General features: G+C 39.5%; 1 protein-coding gene across 2 annotated transcripts in view; it reads right to left on the bottom strand.

The window, feature by feature from the left end:
- The window catches only part of POLR1B (RNA polymerase I subunit B), a 28,528-nt gene that overhangs the window by 4,455 nt on the left and 7,844 nt on the right, over positions 1-16,229 (bottom strand). The window contains exons 7-15 of one of the 2 annotated variants that reach the window (XM_037002165.2): positions 16,043-16,214; positions 12,328-12,499; positions 11,282-11,563; positions 10,302-10,435; positions 6,633-6,803; positions 5,899-6,055; positions 3,187-3,383; positions 2,489-2,742; positions 1,846-2,099 (exon numbers count right to left, since the gene is read on the bottom strand). In XM_037002165.2, the coding sequence (XP_036858060.1) occupies positions 1,846-2,099; positions 2,489-2,742; positions 3,187-3,383; positions 5,899-6,055; positions 6,633-6,803; positions 10,302-10,435; positions 11,282-11,563; positions 12,328-12,499; positions 16,043-16,214 (1,793 nt within the window). Of the gene's footprint in view, positions 1-139; positions 2,100-2,488; positions 2,743-3,186; positions 3,384-5,898; positions 6,056-6,632; positions 6,804-10,301; positions 10,436-11,281; positions 11,564-12,327; positions 12,500-16,042; positions 16,215-16,229 lie in introns of those variants that run through there. The other variant, XM_037002164.2, reaches the window with a different exon arrangement.

The raw sequence follows: 16,229 nt of genomic DNA, 5'->3' as shown, positions 1-16,229 counted from the left end.
TACAGCCAAGGAATGGAACAGCCCAAATATCCACCAGAGGGACAGTATATCCATACAATGAAATATATACAGAAATGACTGAAAAAAGCCACTGTATTTTAGAGATTTAGTATGAAAAAAGAACATAAAATACCTCAACCAATTTTTAATATTTATTACATGTTGAATGGCATTGGACTATATTAATATAGTATTAACATTATTTCTGAGATATGGAAACAACCTATATATCAAGAAATAAATGAACAGAGAAAATGTGCTATACACACACAATGGAACGTTATTCAGCCTTAAAAGAGAATGAACTTCTGTCATATGCAACAGCATGGATGAACATGGAAGACACTGCCCTAGTCTAGAAGGACGAATCTACATGACCTCACTCACCTGAGGCATCTGAAGTAGCCATGGCGAGAGAGGAGAATAATGGTGGTGACCCGGGCTGGTGGGAGAGGGAAATGGAGAGCTGCTGTTCAGTGGGTATAAAATCCCACTTACACAAGATGAGTCAATTCTAGAGATCTGCTGTACAATATTGTGCCTACAGTTAATAGGGGAATACTGTGCTGTACAATTAAAATTTTTGTTAGGGTAAATGTCAAGTTGTGTTCTAACCCAAAACTAACCCAAAACAAACATACAACCCAGCGGGACACAAGGAAACTATTCAAAGTGAGGTTATTACCTCTGTTGTAACCTTTTCATAGTGTGTGCGTATGTTCAAACCCACTAAACTGTGTACAGAAGTATGTGCGGTTATTTGTGTAACAGTTACACTTCAATAAAGGTGTTAAAATATTTCTTTTGTTTTTATTTTAATGTGGATATAAGAAAATAGAAAATGACATACATGGTTTACACTGTATTTGTGTTACACCCTCTGCTCTAGATGGACAAATGTATGTGGGACAGTCACTGCTTGATGAAAGCAAGATACAGAGCACCTGGGGTTGGAAAGGCTTTTTTTCCCCATACATTCTATTTATCAGTGTTTTTTTAAGAAAATACTTGTGGCAATGGTGAACAAATGTACCAAAAATCAACATCAATAGTTACCAAAAAGCAGACTTAGAAACCAGAATTCTGAGCTGCCAGATCTTGACTGAGAGTTCTAACACCTTTGACAAAAGTAAAGAATAACCTTGTATTACCGTCACTGAACTCAAGTTACATTTTGTTTTAATCTGGTAATTCCCCTAACTCAAGTTCCATCAAGTTAAATGACATCCAGTTTCACTTTGATGTTCATAGCTGCCAACTCAGCTACAAAATACCTAAAAACATAAGGCACAGAAACTGTATCAATAGTGTCACTGCGATTACAGAGAGTGCAGTTGTATTTTCTATTGCGCATGGCAGACCAAGAAGGGGGTGGCTTTTCCAATAGCGGAGAGAGCAAACTACCACACTTCACACACACATGGGCTACCGACCTATCAGAACAGTTGAAAAGCCGGTCATGAAGGAGAAAAGATGTACCATGAGCTAGAAGAGCATCCCGTTCCATTTCGCCAAAACGGATTCCACCCTGGACATTTCTTCCCCCAATAGGCTGGTTAGTAACTTTGTCTCTGGCTCCTGTTGTTCTAACCTGGAATTTGTCTGAGACCATGTGACGCAAGCGTTGATAGTAAACCACGCCTATGAAAATGTCTGCTTCCAGTTCTAGCCCACTGATGCCACTGTACAACCTCTCAGTGCCGAAGAAGTTGTAGCCAGCAGCCTTTAACATCTCACCAAAGTATGCTAAGGCCGAGTTCTCCTCTGAAAAGGTGAAGGGAGTAGCATCATGGCAGAGACCATGCAAAGCTGCAGACTTCCCAGCCATACTCTCAATTAACATACCAATGGTCATGCGTGATGGAAAGCCATGAGGATTGAACAGAATGTCAGGGACCATCCCACTCTCAGTAAATGGCATGTCTTCAACTGGCCACAGTCTGCTCAAGATGCCCTTCTGCCCGTGACGACTAGCAAACTTATCTCCAACAGTTGGGTTTCGCGGGACTCTCATTGTGATGCAAACACACTTGAATTTCCCACTTCCAGTGTCATTACTACACACTTTGATGTTATCCACAATGCAGTTTTCTTTACTCCTAGGAAAAAATAAAACAACAAAGGTCAAAGTATTTTTTTACAGAGAAACTCAAGTTTTACTGATAATTATTGCTTCATAAGGGTTATTTAAAAAACTAATTCTTACTTCTATTCTCCAATTCAAACAGAGTCGATGGCCCTATAAGTACTTAAGAATAGGGCTACTGAATATGTTCACTACAGAACTGTGTTCCTCTGAAATACTAGCAACACAAGAAACTGAAAAACTATTATGAACACCTACTACTCAAAGAATTCTATAGATGGGAAATAAGCTAACCACTTACACTTTCCCCCAAATTCTCCTGTTAGAAGGTAACTTTCACTGGCCTCCAGTAATTTCACTGAGAACAGCCTTAAAAAAAGAGCACTGGGCACCCACACTTACTTGTAGTACACCACAGAGCTTTCCCCAGTGTTGAGGTTTAGGTAACTGTAATACGGGTCTCCGTACTGCAGGTGTGCGCCAATGAATGGCAATCCATCATCGTCTAACTTCTGCAAAACCCGTGGGTCACCAGGTTTGACTCCAAACACCAGACTATCATCTCCAAGTTTAATTTTCTCAAAGAGATCTATGAACTCAGACTTGTAGACACTTCCATGGGCAAAGCCGCGTTCCCAAGAGGCCTTGTTCACAATCTAAGAGGTCAAAGAGTCATTAATGTAAGGGACTGAGGCCAAATAAGGATTTTCAAAATAAAATTGGTTAGATCAATACTTGATTTAGGTAAGTGCCATTCCATTTTAACTCTATTCATTTTCCAAGTCACCTACACTATTAAAACCCAGACACTTATAAAACCTAGTCAGTCACACATAAATATAAAAGGTAGATCCAAGACTACCTTAAATTCATTCAACATCTACACATACTAGGTACTTAATATACATGATATATGCTTATCTGAATATTCAGTGACTATTCCTCAAGGCTTGCCACTTTCAACTGAACCCAGGAATTAACCATTTAACAGTCGTGCCAAATACTGCATTGGGGGCATATAAATTTTCCCTGCATGATCTTAGTTTTTTTTTTTTTAAAAGGTAAAAATTAAAATGTCTGTACCTCCCAGTAAAGCTTACCATGGCATCTTCCATGTCATAGCCAGTGTAAGAAATGACAGCAACGATGGCATTTGTCCCAATGGGATAGTTATCCATGTCATAATAATCATACATGTATGGTCTCACCAAAGGGCTTTGTGGAGTCTGAAGACGGTACAGCTTATTGTCTGATCGGTCTTGGTAAGTGAGAAGTGGAAAACCCATGGTTTGCTTACCTAAAAAAGAAAAAAACACTTTAGCATCTTATTTTTCCCTTTGATTATAAAGGGTTAAATATAAATGGGAAACAACTAAGTATTTATCACAATCATGGTGGTTATGCTTACTGCAGACTAATATACAGTGTGAAGTAGTCCTATGTAGAGCAACATGATCAGACCAGCATGAAAGCAATACCTAATGGGAACAGTACAGATGGGTATTTGCTATGACACCATGTATGTGCATTTGTAACACACCACAAACAATACTATGCCTAGTTTATGGACGTGTAGTGTAATGGAAGCATAAAAAGGAGAAGCAGTAACTATGGTCTAATTAGATTACCTTCCTGCACCCAAACAAAATGTCAGTACTTGCTAATTCTGGTAGTGGGGCACAGTGGGTAGGTAAGAAAGACTCTGTACTACTTTACAGCACAGAGAATTCAAAACAAAATGATTTTTAAGACTAAATACACACAGTAGAATTATAAATACAGAAAAGGAGACTGTCAGCTTCCAGGAATACAGGGCTAGTACTCCTATAAGACCATCCTCAATACATAAGTATGAGACCCAGAGGGGAAAAAACCACATGTATACATGCACATTATCTGAAAGCAGAAGCAGTCAGAAACTAAAGAGGAATATACATTCGGATAAAACCCAACTGGGTGAATTTCCAGCTTTTTCAGTTTTTAATGTTTTTGTTTCTGCTTGATGACTCAGTCAATGTAGTGGCTACAACTTAGAAACTCAGTCTTACTGGCTTGAAGAACAAAAGAATAAAGTTCAGAGCACAAGAGCAACCAGAAAGTAAGGGACGAAACTGCAGAGAGGAAAGAACCACAAAGGGAGAGCTTTAAATTCCACATATAAATTGAGCCCCCATCTTTGGTGGACTCCTGGACTATGCACAAATGGGACAGACTCAAGCAGTCCACCTCGGGCTAAAATAACCTAATCTGACTGTTGTGTTCAGCTACCTAAAAGCTAATTCTCTTCAGAGAAACGTAATAGAATCCAGTTTTTGAAATGTATTACTCACCGTGTCCATGATACAACCCAGTATTACTAGACATACAAAGGAACAAGAAGTCATGACCCAATGGAGACTGATCCTGAGATGACCCCAGATGGTGGAGTTCGCAATGATTTTTAAATACCTGTTCTAATTGTTAAAAAAAATAAAGGAAAATATGTTTACAATAAAGATAAACAATCTCAGAGAAAATAAAAGCTATAAAAAAAGAAATGGAAATTGTAGGCTGAAAAATGAAACATCTGAAATAGAATGGAAAGTCAGTAAATGTGATGAAAAATCAATAAAAAGGATCCAATCTGAAAAGAAAGAAAAAAAGATGGAAAAAAGAAAACAAACCTGATGGCTTATGGGACAATATCCAAAGGTTTAACATGATGCATAACTGAAATCTCAGGAAAGGAGAGGATGGGGTGGACTCAGAATTTTTAGAAGTAAAGGCAGACATTAAAAATCTGATTTAAAAATTATTTTTACAGGTTTATGAAGATTAGCAAACCCCAAGCAAGACAAACACAGAGAACACACACATAGTAGAATTACAAACCAAAAGTAGAGAAAACCCTAAGGGAAGAAGGAAAAAAAAAAAAAAGTGCAGGCAAACAATGCATATAACCAAAGACTTTTACTTGGAAGCTTTTCAGGCTGAAGGGAAATTACACTCAATGGAAACCTGAGTCATCAGGCAAGAGTGAAGAGCACAAATGCTGTGGGTGACTAATGGCTTGTATTCTTCACAAATGGAATCACAAGCTCTCAAACTCAAATCAAGGAACATTCTACAAAATAAATGTCAAGGATGACAAAGGCTAGAGATCTGTTCTAACTTAAAGGAGACTGGAAAGAAAATGACACCTAAATTCAATGTGTGATCTTGGACTAGGTGCTACACAGAAAAAAATATTTGCCATAAACCATATTTTTGGGGCAATTAGTCAGTTTCAATAAGGACTGTAAATTAGTATAATATCATCAATGTTCTATTTCTTGATTTCAGTAATTATCCTTGATTATGTAAGTGAACATCCTTGTTGTTAGGACATACACATTGAAATATTTGGGGGTAAAAGGGCATCCTGTCTGCAACTTACCTTCAATTGGAAACCTGTACATATGGAGTAAAATATTAACAAAAACTAGGCAAAGGGTTTAAGGGAGTTCTTCGTCACATTCTTTCACCTTTTTTGAGTTTGAAATTACTTCAGAAAAGTTACACGTGCTGTTAAAGTGTTACAAGTGCTACTAAAAAGGTTGCAAATGCTATTCCTCTATAATTGGAATTAGGCAAAGAACTGCTGCTTGGAACTATGGAACAGGTAGGTGGAGTACGGTGGTGGGTGCATGTGCTTGTGTGATGAGCAGCTTTCACACACTTAGGAGCTGTTGCTTTCTTAAGTGTTACCATTGTTTGATGACAACAACTAGGCATTTGAAAGAAGGTCTTTCCTGCCTCCTCTGTGACCAGCCCCGTCCTCCACTCCATCTTACCCATCTGGCACTGGTACATGTTGCGCGGACTCTGGTTGTGATCGGAGAAAGGAATGAAGTTGGCGATCACACTCAGCAGGCTGTGAGGGAAGAGCTCCTGGTGGGTAGTAACTCCAGGCAAAACCTCATCTTCAGAGATAGCAATGTTCATGAAGAGCTGGAGAAGAGGAAAGATGTGGAAGTTCCAGGCACAAAATAACTGACAGACAACATATTAACTCTCACTACCTCTCAGAGTGTGGTACTTAAAAGACTTGAAAGAAAGCCTTCCCCACCCAGCACCATGAACCCTGAAGGGATCCTGAAGCACAGGGAAGCACCTGGTTAGAAATACCTCTTGCCTTACATTCATTCTACATCTACCCTGGTCCAATTGCAAGGGAGGAAAAGAAGGATATTTTTAGGTAGCACAAGGTCCACCGTTTTGCAAATGCCAAGATGTAGGCAAGTACTATGAGTGAATCTGGAAGGTTTCAATGTCACCAGCCAAAGCCAGGTGCAAAGCAGCAGAAGGGGAAAGGTAGGTAGTATGACCACCACCCTCTCCTAAGTTCCATGTGCAAGTGCAGGGAAGTAATGCAAACTGCTTCATGCTGGTCAGAGCAGGCAGGAAAGACCTTTCAAATGCCTAGTTGGCATTAAACAATGGTAACACTTAAGAAAGCAACAGCTCCTAAGTGTGTGAAAGCTGCTCACCACACAAGCACATGCACCCACCACCGTACTCCACATACTTGTTCCATAGTTCCAATTAGCTCTTCTTTGCCTAATTCCAAGTTCTGCACAGGCCGGACCAATCTACACAGAGTGGTGAAAAGAAACAATCCTGGGTACAGACTTGGTTTTCCTGTCATGGGGATAAGGGCCACCTCCATCCAGGGAGGAATTCTTTTTTCTCTCAATACCTGTTCCCAACAAAAAGCATTATGAAGAAATTAGTTACACTGGTAACAAATGTCACTCACACCATATCAAGAGTTGGCAAAAGCCCTACTTTCCAGAGGTGCAGTCCCCCATCAAGCAAACTAGTAATGATTAATAGGGTGGGGGGGGGAAGGGCTAAGAATGTGCATATAAACTTACTAAGTGAAATTCTGTTCTCTGATGTCTAAAACCAGTAGGTTACTGGTTTTACTTTAAAATGTAATCAGTGAAAGGGCCCTTGCACCTGGGGATTAAAAAAATGAAACCTTCGATTAATCAACTCCTGAGTAAAAGAAGAAATATAAACCAGAATTACAGAAGTTTAAAGAAGTAACAGAATCTATGTATAAGTTATGGGAATTGACAGTTAAGCATGTTATCAATAAAAATTAGTGAATGAAAATAAATGAATTAAATTCAGAAGCTAAAAAAAGCAGAAGTTGAGAAATTATAACAAAGATAAAACCTGAAATTAATGAGGTAGAGTATAGAAACAATGTTTAAATAAATCAAAATTCTTGATTCTTAAATAAATTTAAGAAATACTCTACTCTAAATAAGAAAAACGGGGGCTGAAGGGAGCCAACAAAATATATTCAGGAAGAAATGACAATGGAGAAAAAAACATGGAAACTAAATTTTAAAATCCTGTGTCTACTTTGTATACCGCTAGGAACCCAAGATGAAATGGGAAAATGCAGGTTGTGGACCTCCAGAGACAGAAAGCTTAGAGACCAATTTCCAAATAAACAGTATCCAGAAACTACTCCCAAAGAAAGCGCTAGAGCCAGATGGTTTCACAGGGGAATTTTAGCAGACCCAAGACCAGATAACCCAATGTTCCCCAAACTGTTCCAGAACATTACAAGCTAAGGAAAACTTTCTAATTCTTTTCATAAAGCAGAAACTTTTGAATGTCAATTTTAAAAACATAGATGAACATTTATCAGTATTTCTTAAATATCAAGAATATACCATGACCAAGTAGGATTTATTCTAGCAATTTAAGATTCATTATTCATCACTGTTATTAGAGAATGATCATTATTAAAGAATTAATGATACACCTAGTATGTCTAATGGAAATGTAATTCTTTCCTCAAAGATGCCAGAAAAATGAAACACAGAATTACCATGTAATCCAGCAATTCCACTCCTAGATATAGTCCCCAAAGTACTTGAACAGGTATTTGTACATCCATGTTCACAGCAGTATTAGTCACAATAGCCAAAAGGTATCAACAACCCAAGGGTCTACTGACAGATGAATGGACAAACAAGGATAAACAAAACATGGTACACACACACACACTCACACACACAGGAATATCATTCAGTCTTTAAAAGAAATGAAATTCTGACACCTGCTACACCATGATGAACCATGAAAACTCTATACAAAGTGAAATAAGCCAGACACAGAAGGACAAATATTCTATGATAAATGAGGTACACAGCAGCTAAGTCAAATTTATGCAGAAAGAATGGTGGTTACAGGAATTTGGAAAGGGAGAAATACTGTTGAACAGGTAGAGAGTTTTGGTTTGGAATGATGAAAAAGTCTGGAAGATGGATAGGGTGAGCAAAGCACAGTATGAATGTACTAAATGCCACTGAACTGTATGCTTATCAATGGTTAAACGGTAAATTTAGTTATGTGTATTTACAAAAAACAAACCAAAACAAAACCAGAGGTGTATAATTAAACCCAACAAGACATCTAGGAAGTTCATACCCATATCAGTGAGCAGATGTAGTTTGCTTATTTGTAGCATGTTTCTTTTTGAAAAATTAGTGGTGGACACATTTGGATCACATTTATACAGTTATAAAAATAAAGGCTTGATTTTGGTCAAAAAAACCCCAAGGGACTAGTTCAGAGAGTCAAATCTGATACAACTTGAGCATCAGAATAAACAGTAGTAACAGAACATTCACAAAATAAAACAAGCATCTATATATCTATGCTGATGCAAATAAGCAAACAAGGAAATGGAGGAGAAAGGAAAACTTTACCTTACAAAATAGCAACTAATAAACAGAACAAGTGATGGAATCAGGATATAACCATTTGGCAACCACAATAATAATTAACTCAGCAAAAAATCACCAGTGGACTAGTAGTAATTCTGTAAGAACCCATCAACTAGAAGGTGAAAATCTGATGAGGAAAACAGCTTTCAGGTAACTTCCAAATCTCTCTCCATCAATTCCTTATTATCGAGAAAGTCAGGAATGTACAGTGGATTAACCTAAAGTGATGAGAGTCACATCACTAGGCATCAGGCACAAGACAGGCCCACACCAAGTGCCGCCTGAAATGATATACTGAACCTCACCATGGGAAAGCTACACACAAGCATCAATGAAAGGACACTCGACGTAGTGACTGGCCTATACTCAGGAAGTCAGATGGGACAGGCTGACGAACTGTTTCAGATTAAAGGAGATGAGGAACAGGCAGACTACATGTGACACATGATTCTGGACTGGGTCCCAGACCAGGAAGAAAAAAAATGCTACAAGGGACATTACTGAGACAACTGGTATACTCTGAGTATCAGCCACAGGTTCTACCAACCTGGCCTTCGCTGACTTTGATGAGCATGCTGTGGTTATTGGAAACAAACAGTTCTTGTTCTTAGAATACACTGAAAACTTTATGGAAAAGGAGGTATGTCAGTACACTATCCTCAACTGGTTCAGAAGAAAATAATATGCACATGTTTATAAAGATCATACAATGATAAAGCACATGGGGCAAATATAACAACTGGTGGATCTGGGGTAATGGGCATATGAGTATTCCATACTGGTTAAACATCTTTAAGTGTGAAATTATATCAAACTAAAACAATTTTAAAAACTTAAAAAAAAAAAAACTGAACAAGAGAGAACAGATCACTCTTGTTAGGAAGGAATTCCAAATATAAGTTATTCAGAGGATGTCATGCTTGACTTTCTATTTGTATTTTTTAAATTTTACTTATTTTTTTACCAGCAAAAATGGGTTTATTCAGGAATAGCAGAGGATTATAACTTGGGACATGCAAGCTATAGCAAAAGCACGGCAAGTACCTTGACTTTTTAAAAATATATTTTCAAGATCTAGAAGGCAACAGGGTATGACTACTATCTTGCATATCTTTACTATTACTTGAAAAATAAAGTCCCTTTTTTAAAGATTCCTATATGCCACTAGTATTTACACAGAAAGTTAAAATTTGTTAAATTAGCAGACTGGGGCCTCAATGAAATTACCCAAAAAAATGCATCCAGAGCAAATATGTGTCACTGATCCAATCTGTGAGGACAGTACAAGGCAAGACTGTGCCACCAGAAGGAATGCAGGCACTTCTGGACAAGCTTCTGGCTTCCAGACCCCTTGACCACTCTGCCCTGGGGCTACCTCAACAAGAAGAAAAGGACCCAAAACCTGAGACCAAGGGAGAGAAGAATTCGCAAAGACTCACAATCACCTTACAATGTCGGAGAGCATCTGCAATGCTGGGAGCAAGCTCCTTCTCCACCCAGCCAACCATGACACCATCCAGCAGGACAGGGTAGCACTCGCTATATGGCCGGTGTGGTGCTCCGTCCACTGGGATAACCCCTGGGGAAGTGAACAGCACATGCACATCAGAGTGATTCTTCCAGGATAAAAGTTCCCTCCAGGTCAGCTCAGCTGCTATACATTTAGGTATCTGGGTATCATGTCTCTAAACCAGAATGTTTTTTGTATTGCTTAAGTTTCTCAATCATTTCTGCAAGGACACACAAAAAATAGTGGGACTGACTGCCTATGGGGAGAGTAGTCAGGGCACAGGGGTAAAGGGGGGCTTTCCACTGAATATCTTTTCTATTTTGATTTCTGAGCCATGTAGATGATACATACCCCCCCTTGATCTTCATTATTTGTGAATTTCATGATTTTGCCTCCTTGTTGTAATTTATTTGGAACCCCAATACCAATATGAGTGGTGCTTTTGCAGTCATTCTAGGACATCCAGTGAAAGCAGAGAGCAGCTGCAAGGTCCTCAGGAACAAAGGCTATGTTTCCTGATGACAGCAGACTGGACATCCTCCTTTTTGACTGTCTTCCTGCAAACCAACACTGCTTCCTACTTAAGAGATGCAGTGGCTAACCCACCAGATGCGAGAAGAGTGATCCAAAATATTACTTCCATATCAAATGCTGCTGTTTCAAATGTTTTGACATCTTTTTTTTGAAAGAAAAGAACAAAACTACATTTAACTTCACCTTCACTCATTTTCAAAAATTGCACCTGACCTTCTCTAGCAGAGCCCAAATAGCAAGCAGCCCAACTCCTGCACTGAAGAGTAAGCAGAATTCTTGCAGGAATTCCCTGCCCAGCCTCCAAGCAGCACAGCCTGACAGACTGCACCTGCAGAAACCCATATGACCAGCCATGACTGTTTATCACTGTACACCACATACCCAAGTTGCAGAGCAAGGCTGGGACAGATGCGGTATACACAGGCTGCGTGACAACCTCGCATATGGCAGTCAAGTGGTTCATCAGACCACAAGGCTCCCCATCTGGGGTGTGCACGGGACAAAGGAAGCCCCAGGACTCTGGCAGCAGCCTGCGTACTGTGGTGGTCCTCATCTTGGCAAAAGCAGCCCCTCTGTGCACGCAGCGGAAATGGGAGAGATAGCGAATGAAGTTCAGCTTATCGGCCACAACGCAAAGTCCAGAATCTTGCAGGAAGCCAAGACCTTAATAAAACCAAAGTCATTCAAAAATGAGCTGAACTTAGAAAAACAAACAAACAAAATACTTATTTTTATTTGAGGTTCAGACAACAAACCCCCCAAGCACACTATAAATCACAGAGTAAATTATCATAAAATTTACTCTCTTAACTCTGGATGAGTGGGAGGAGTCTGAAAAACTGGTGGTAAAAAAATTAGTAAAAATCCCCAGCTTTCACAAATTGTACCAGCCTCAGTTGTTCCCCTATCTCCTCTTCCTCTACCTCCTTTGTGGGAAAACATTAAACGAGTGATAAAACAGCAAGTAACTAAATGGGATACATCAGAGAAGGCTGCTAAGTGTAAGCACTTGATAGTCCCCAAAGAATCTGCATCAATCCATCTGTTGGGGGAAAAAAGAGGATTCCTGAGGCCTCAATTACCACTTTTTAAAGTTTTCCACGCCATTCTGATGCAGCTGGTTTAGGAATGGGCATGTATAACCATCCTTGCAGACTATCTATTGTGGTGACCTTTCCTCAGAGACCTAACCTATCTTGAGTTTTGCAGAACAAGGCACAGGCAATACATTTAATCATTAGAACTGCAGCTAAGCTATACAGATATGTCTTCAGACTGACCTACATTTGTCAAAATGCACAACATTAAATCCATCCTCAGTGATGGAGAAGTTCACTTTTAAATAGAACCTCTCTCAGCAGTACCTAAATTTTTATTAAACAAATAATTTAAAAAACATAACTAAAATGAAACCTATCTAATTTCACCTGTTTTAGAACGCAGATTCCCAGTAGCAAGAAGATATTCAAATGGTTTTGTAAGGTCAGTTCCCAGAGTAAAAATCTTCATCAGATGTTCAGTGTTGATGGACACATTGGTCTTCTGAGCCTTCTTATCTATTGCTATTTTAATAGACACCAACCAAGCTTCCATTTTCTCCTGAAATTAGAAAAGATTGAAATTATGTTTTCATTATTACAAGCTTCACATTTCCTCTCACATAATCTGTGCATCCATAATTTATACATTTGACATGGAAAATATCTGAACTATAAACCTGAAAAACAGCCTTTCAATGTACTATTACAATAGGTCAGGTACTTCTTAGAACAGAAAACACAAACTCTGTACACAAGGGTGTTAGGCTGGAGAAAGGAAAAACAAGGACATGCAAACAGAACAGAGAGATGCCATAGGGGTAGAACAGACCAGACCCCAAAGTCCGTGCCGTATATGGAAAGGGGACAGCTCTTCCTGAATTCCATCCTGATGTGCCAACTAAGACCCAGATGTCAGCCTCCTCCCTCTTGGATGGAAAAACACTTTCTAGTTGTCTATTATGTCACCTTTAGCCAATCATACCTCTCCACACCCCCTAGGATAGCTTGCCCACTCCTCCCCCTCCTAATCCCTTATAAGCCCCCCACCTCCCTGACCGGGTGTGACTTCTCTGGCCTGTGACAAGAAAGCCACAGAACCTCACCCAGGGGTATTTAAATAAATTACCTGGCCCTTTGTTGCCTCTCTTTGCCTGCTTATTTCGGCTAGAATTTATCTTACAAAGGGTTTCTTCACCTCATCTTGAAAGACGTTTCGGATGGATAGTTACTGGTGGTAAGGGGCTGTCCTGTGCATGTGGGATGGTCTGTGGCATCCCGAGCCCTCGGCAGGATCATTGCCAACCCAGATGATCCACACAAATGGAGAGAAGCAAAGCTGGATTGCTTTGGCCTTAGAAAGTTTTTAATTAAAATGCTCTTATTGGGCAGTCAGAACAGCTTCAGTCCCAGAAGCTGGTAGCAAAAACAAAGCTTCAAGACCAAGCAGCAGCCCGTTGTCCCAAGGACAAAGACAACCTAGAGTTCAAAGTCCCCAAATGACACCCAACATACAAGCCAGCTGACAAACTAGTAGAAAGACACTTTCCTCTCCTACAAATCTGACCCACAATTGAAAAGGAACAGAAACAGAAAAGCCAGAACAGAGGACAAAAAGGCACAGAGATGAGGAACTGAGACATGGTGACAGCTCTGTAAGCCCAGACAGAAGGAGGCTGGAAGAACAAGGAGCTGAGCTTTCTCTCGCTGTTGGAGTCTGCCTATCATCTCTGCAGTTAACTTGCTACAGCAAGGAGCTGGCATTTACATACTGGAAACCGGCACTTTTCTTCAAGCCTCACAAAAAACCTTTCTTCAGGAGGCAGTGCACTACAGCATCACTGAAAACCCTTGGGCCAGATGTATTTCAGTCTTAAGAATTTTTCAGACTGTAGCTAGGTTAACAGCTATGTTAACCTAGCTAACACCTATGTTACCTAACACTTATGATGCAGACAGAGGCACTTGCTTGATCAAACACATTTTTATAGAGCACACACGAATTGTCACACTAAATAGAATAAATGAATTACAGACAGGCCCTGTCGGTGCAGGTCAGTTCTGTTGCTAGCTCACGTGTTTTTGGTTCTAGCACTGTTTGAATTTTGAATTGCAGACGAGTGACTGGGGACTCATATTAATGCCTGCATGTGACAGAACAAGCAGAAGCAAGCCTTCCAATGAGGTCCACTGGCCTTTCTCCTAAAAGATGTATATAATACAGCTGAGCTAACTGGAGAGATGAACAGGCAACACCTATGACAGAGTGGAGACACCACAGAAAATGATGAACAGCACTTACCTGACCAACCGTTAGGGTTCAGAAAGGCACCTCTTCCATGTCTCTCACGCCCTCCCCTTTTAGCAGCCCTCACACCCAGTCAGAGTCCCACAGGACACCTCCATCTCTGCCACAACTCTCTGTGAAATGAGCGAAGTCTGTACTCATACCATGCCACTGTCATACTGTAAACAAGGGTCTGTTTAATTCAGTGCCATGTTTTTCACATTTTCTTGCTTTGTTGGTGATCTTGCTTTTAAAGTGGCCCTCAAACAGTGCTAATACCTCTCTGATGTTCCTAAGTGCAGGAAGGTTGTGATGTGCTTTGTGAAGGAAATACTTGAATTAGATAAACTTTGTTCAGGATGAGTCATAGAGCTACTGGCTATGAGTTCTGATTGCTTTTGTGTGCCAAAGTCAGAAGGTTAGAAGCTTAATTATCGCTGGTGTAAAGCTAAGGAAATCAGGCACTTTTAAGCAACAGATTCTTTGAAAAAGTCCAGCTTTCTGTTTCCCCACTGACGAAACAGGTCACCTTAGTAATACCTTGCAACTTGAAATACATTTCTAACACTGCAGGTCCAATGAGCCCACCATGTTTAAGTAGAAGAGAAATGTTAACTAGCCTTTACCTGGCAGGCAACTGTGACAACCAAAAACAGAAAACCTCTGTCCGATTTCAATTTTTATCAGGAAAATTCTAGGCTAATGAAATTTTTTTATCTAATTTTATGGATACAGTAGATAGAAACAAAAGTGAGTACCTTTAAATAAAAATTTAAATAATCTAAGAGATAACTCCAGTTTTCTCTCGGATTAAATTTTTTGAGGGATAATATTCAAAATATTAAAATTCTACCAAATCAACTTTATGAAATCACTTTTGTGCAATGCCAATACTCTTTTCATAGACAGACACACACACACAGATTTCTCAACATTTACAGTAATTAAGTTCCATCACATCTCTGTGAACATTGAATTATCTACCGATCCACTACTTCTAGGGAATATCAGGGTTAGATTCTAGCAAGTCTCTGGTCACTGCCAATGTTTTTGTCAAATGATCAAAATATAAACTTATTTTACATGTTTATGTTGAAAGGTGCTGTATTTTATATGTGACCCATTATTGTTGAACTCACAGCCAATAGCTCTATGACTCATCCTGAACAAAGTTTATCTAATTAAAGTATTTTCTTCACAAAGCACATCACAACCTCCTGCACTTAGGAACATCAGAGAGATATCAGCACTGTTTGGGGGCCACTTTAAAAGCAAAATCACCAACAAAAAGCAAGAAAATGTGAAAAACATGGCACTGAATTAAACAGACCCTTGTTTACAGTAAGACAGCTGAACAAGACAGTGGAGCGTCACCTTGTCAGACCTTAGCTGGGAATGTGTGCATCAGGAGTCACCAATCTTTTACAGCTCTGTGTATGTCTACCAATGGCCATGACAGCATTAAATAGTGACGCCGTCAGGGCTACAGATAAATTTTAGTGGTTGGTAGGTGAATTCCTAAATACAGAATCTGAGACTATGAGGATTGACTATATGTATGTATGTAGGCCATTTATTTACATGTAATCATTAATGTTATGACCAAGATTTGGTATGTCTTTACTTAGCCCATATAAAAATAGTAGACATTTGAGCTTGGGACTTAAAGGTTAAATAAACAAACAAAAAATAGAAAAAAGAGACTATGTAAAATGCCCAAACTAGGGATTGAACATGCAAAAAGTAATACTGCAAGACACTGTCACATGATTCCACAAGATATACAACAGGCCCAGGGTGAAAGCCGCATGCATTTACCTTCAGAAACATGAGGAATAGCTGACCAGGCGTAAGGACTTCCTGATTCACTAAACTATCAGGATTGTCCTCCATGCACTCCCCTATGGCTAAAGCAAAGAGCTTCCGGGTCATGAGACAAAGGATGTAAAACTTTTCAGTATCGGATTTTAAGTGGATACAGATGCACTGGCTGTCAAAATAGAAA

The sequence above is a fragment of the Manis javanica genome, chromosome 1, assembly GCF_040802235.1.
Source record: "Manis javanica isolate MJ-LG chromosome 1, MJ_LKY, whole genome shotgun sequence".
NCBI lineage: Eukaryota > Metazoa > Chordata > Mammalia > Pholidota > Manidae > Manis > Manis javanica.
Note: the sequence above shows the minus strand (reverse complement) of the source record. Positions and strands in the feature narration are given on the sequence as shown.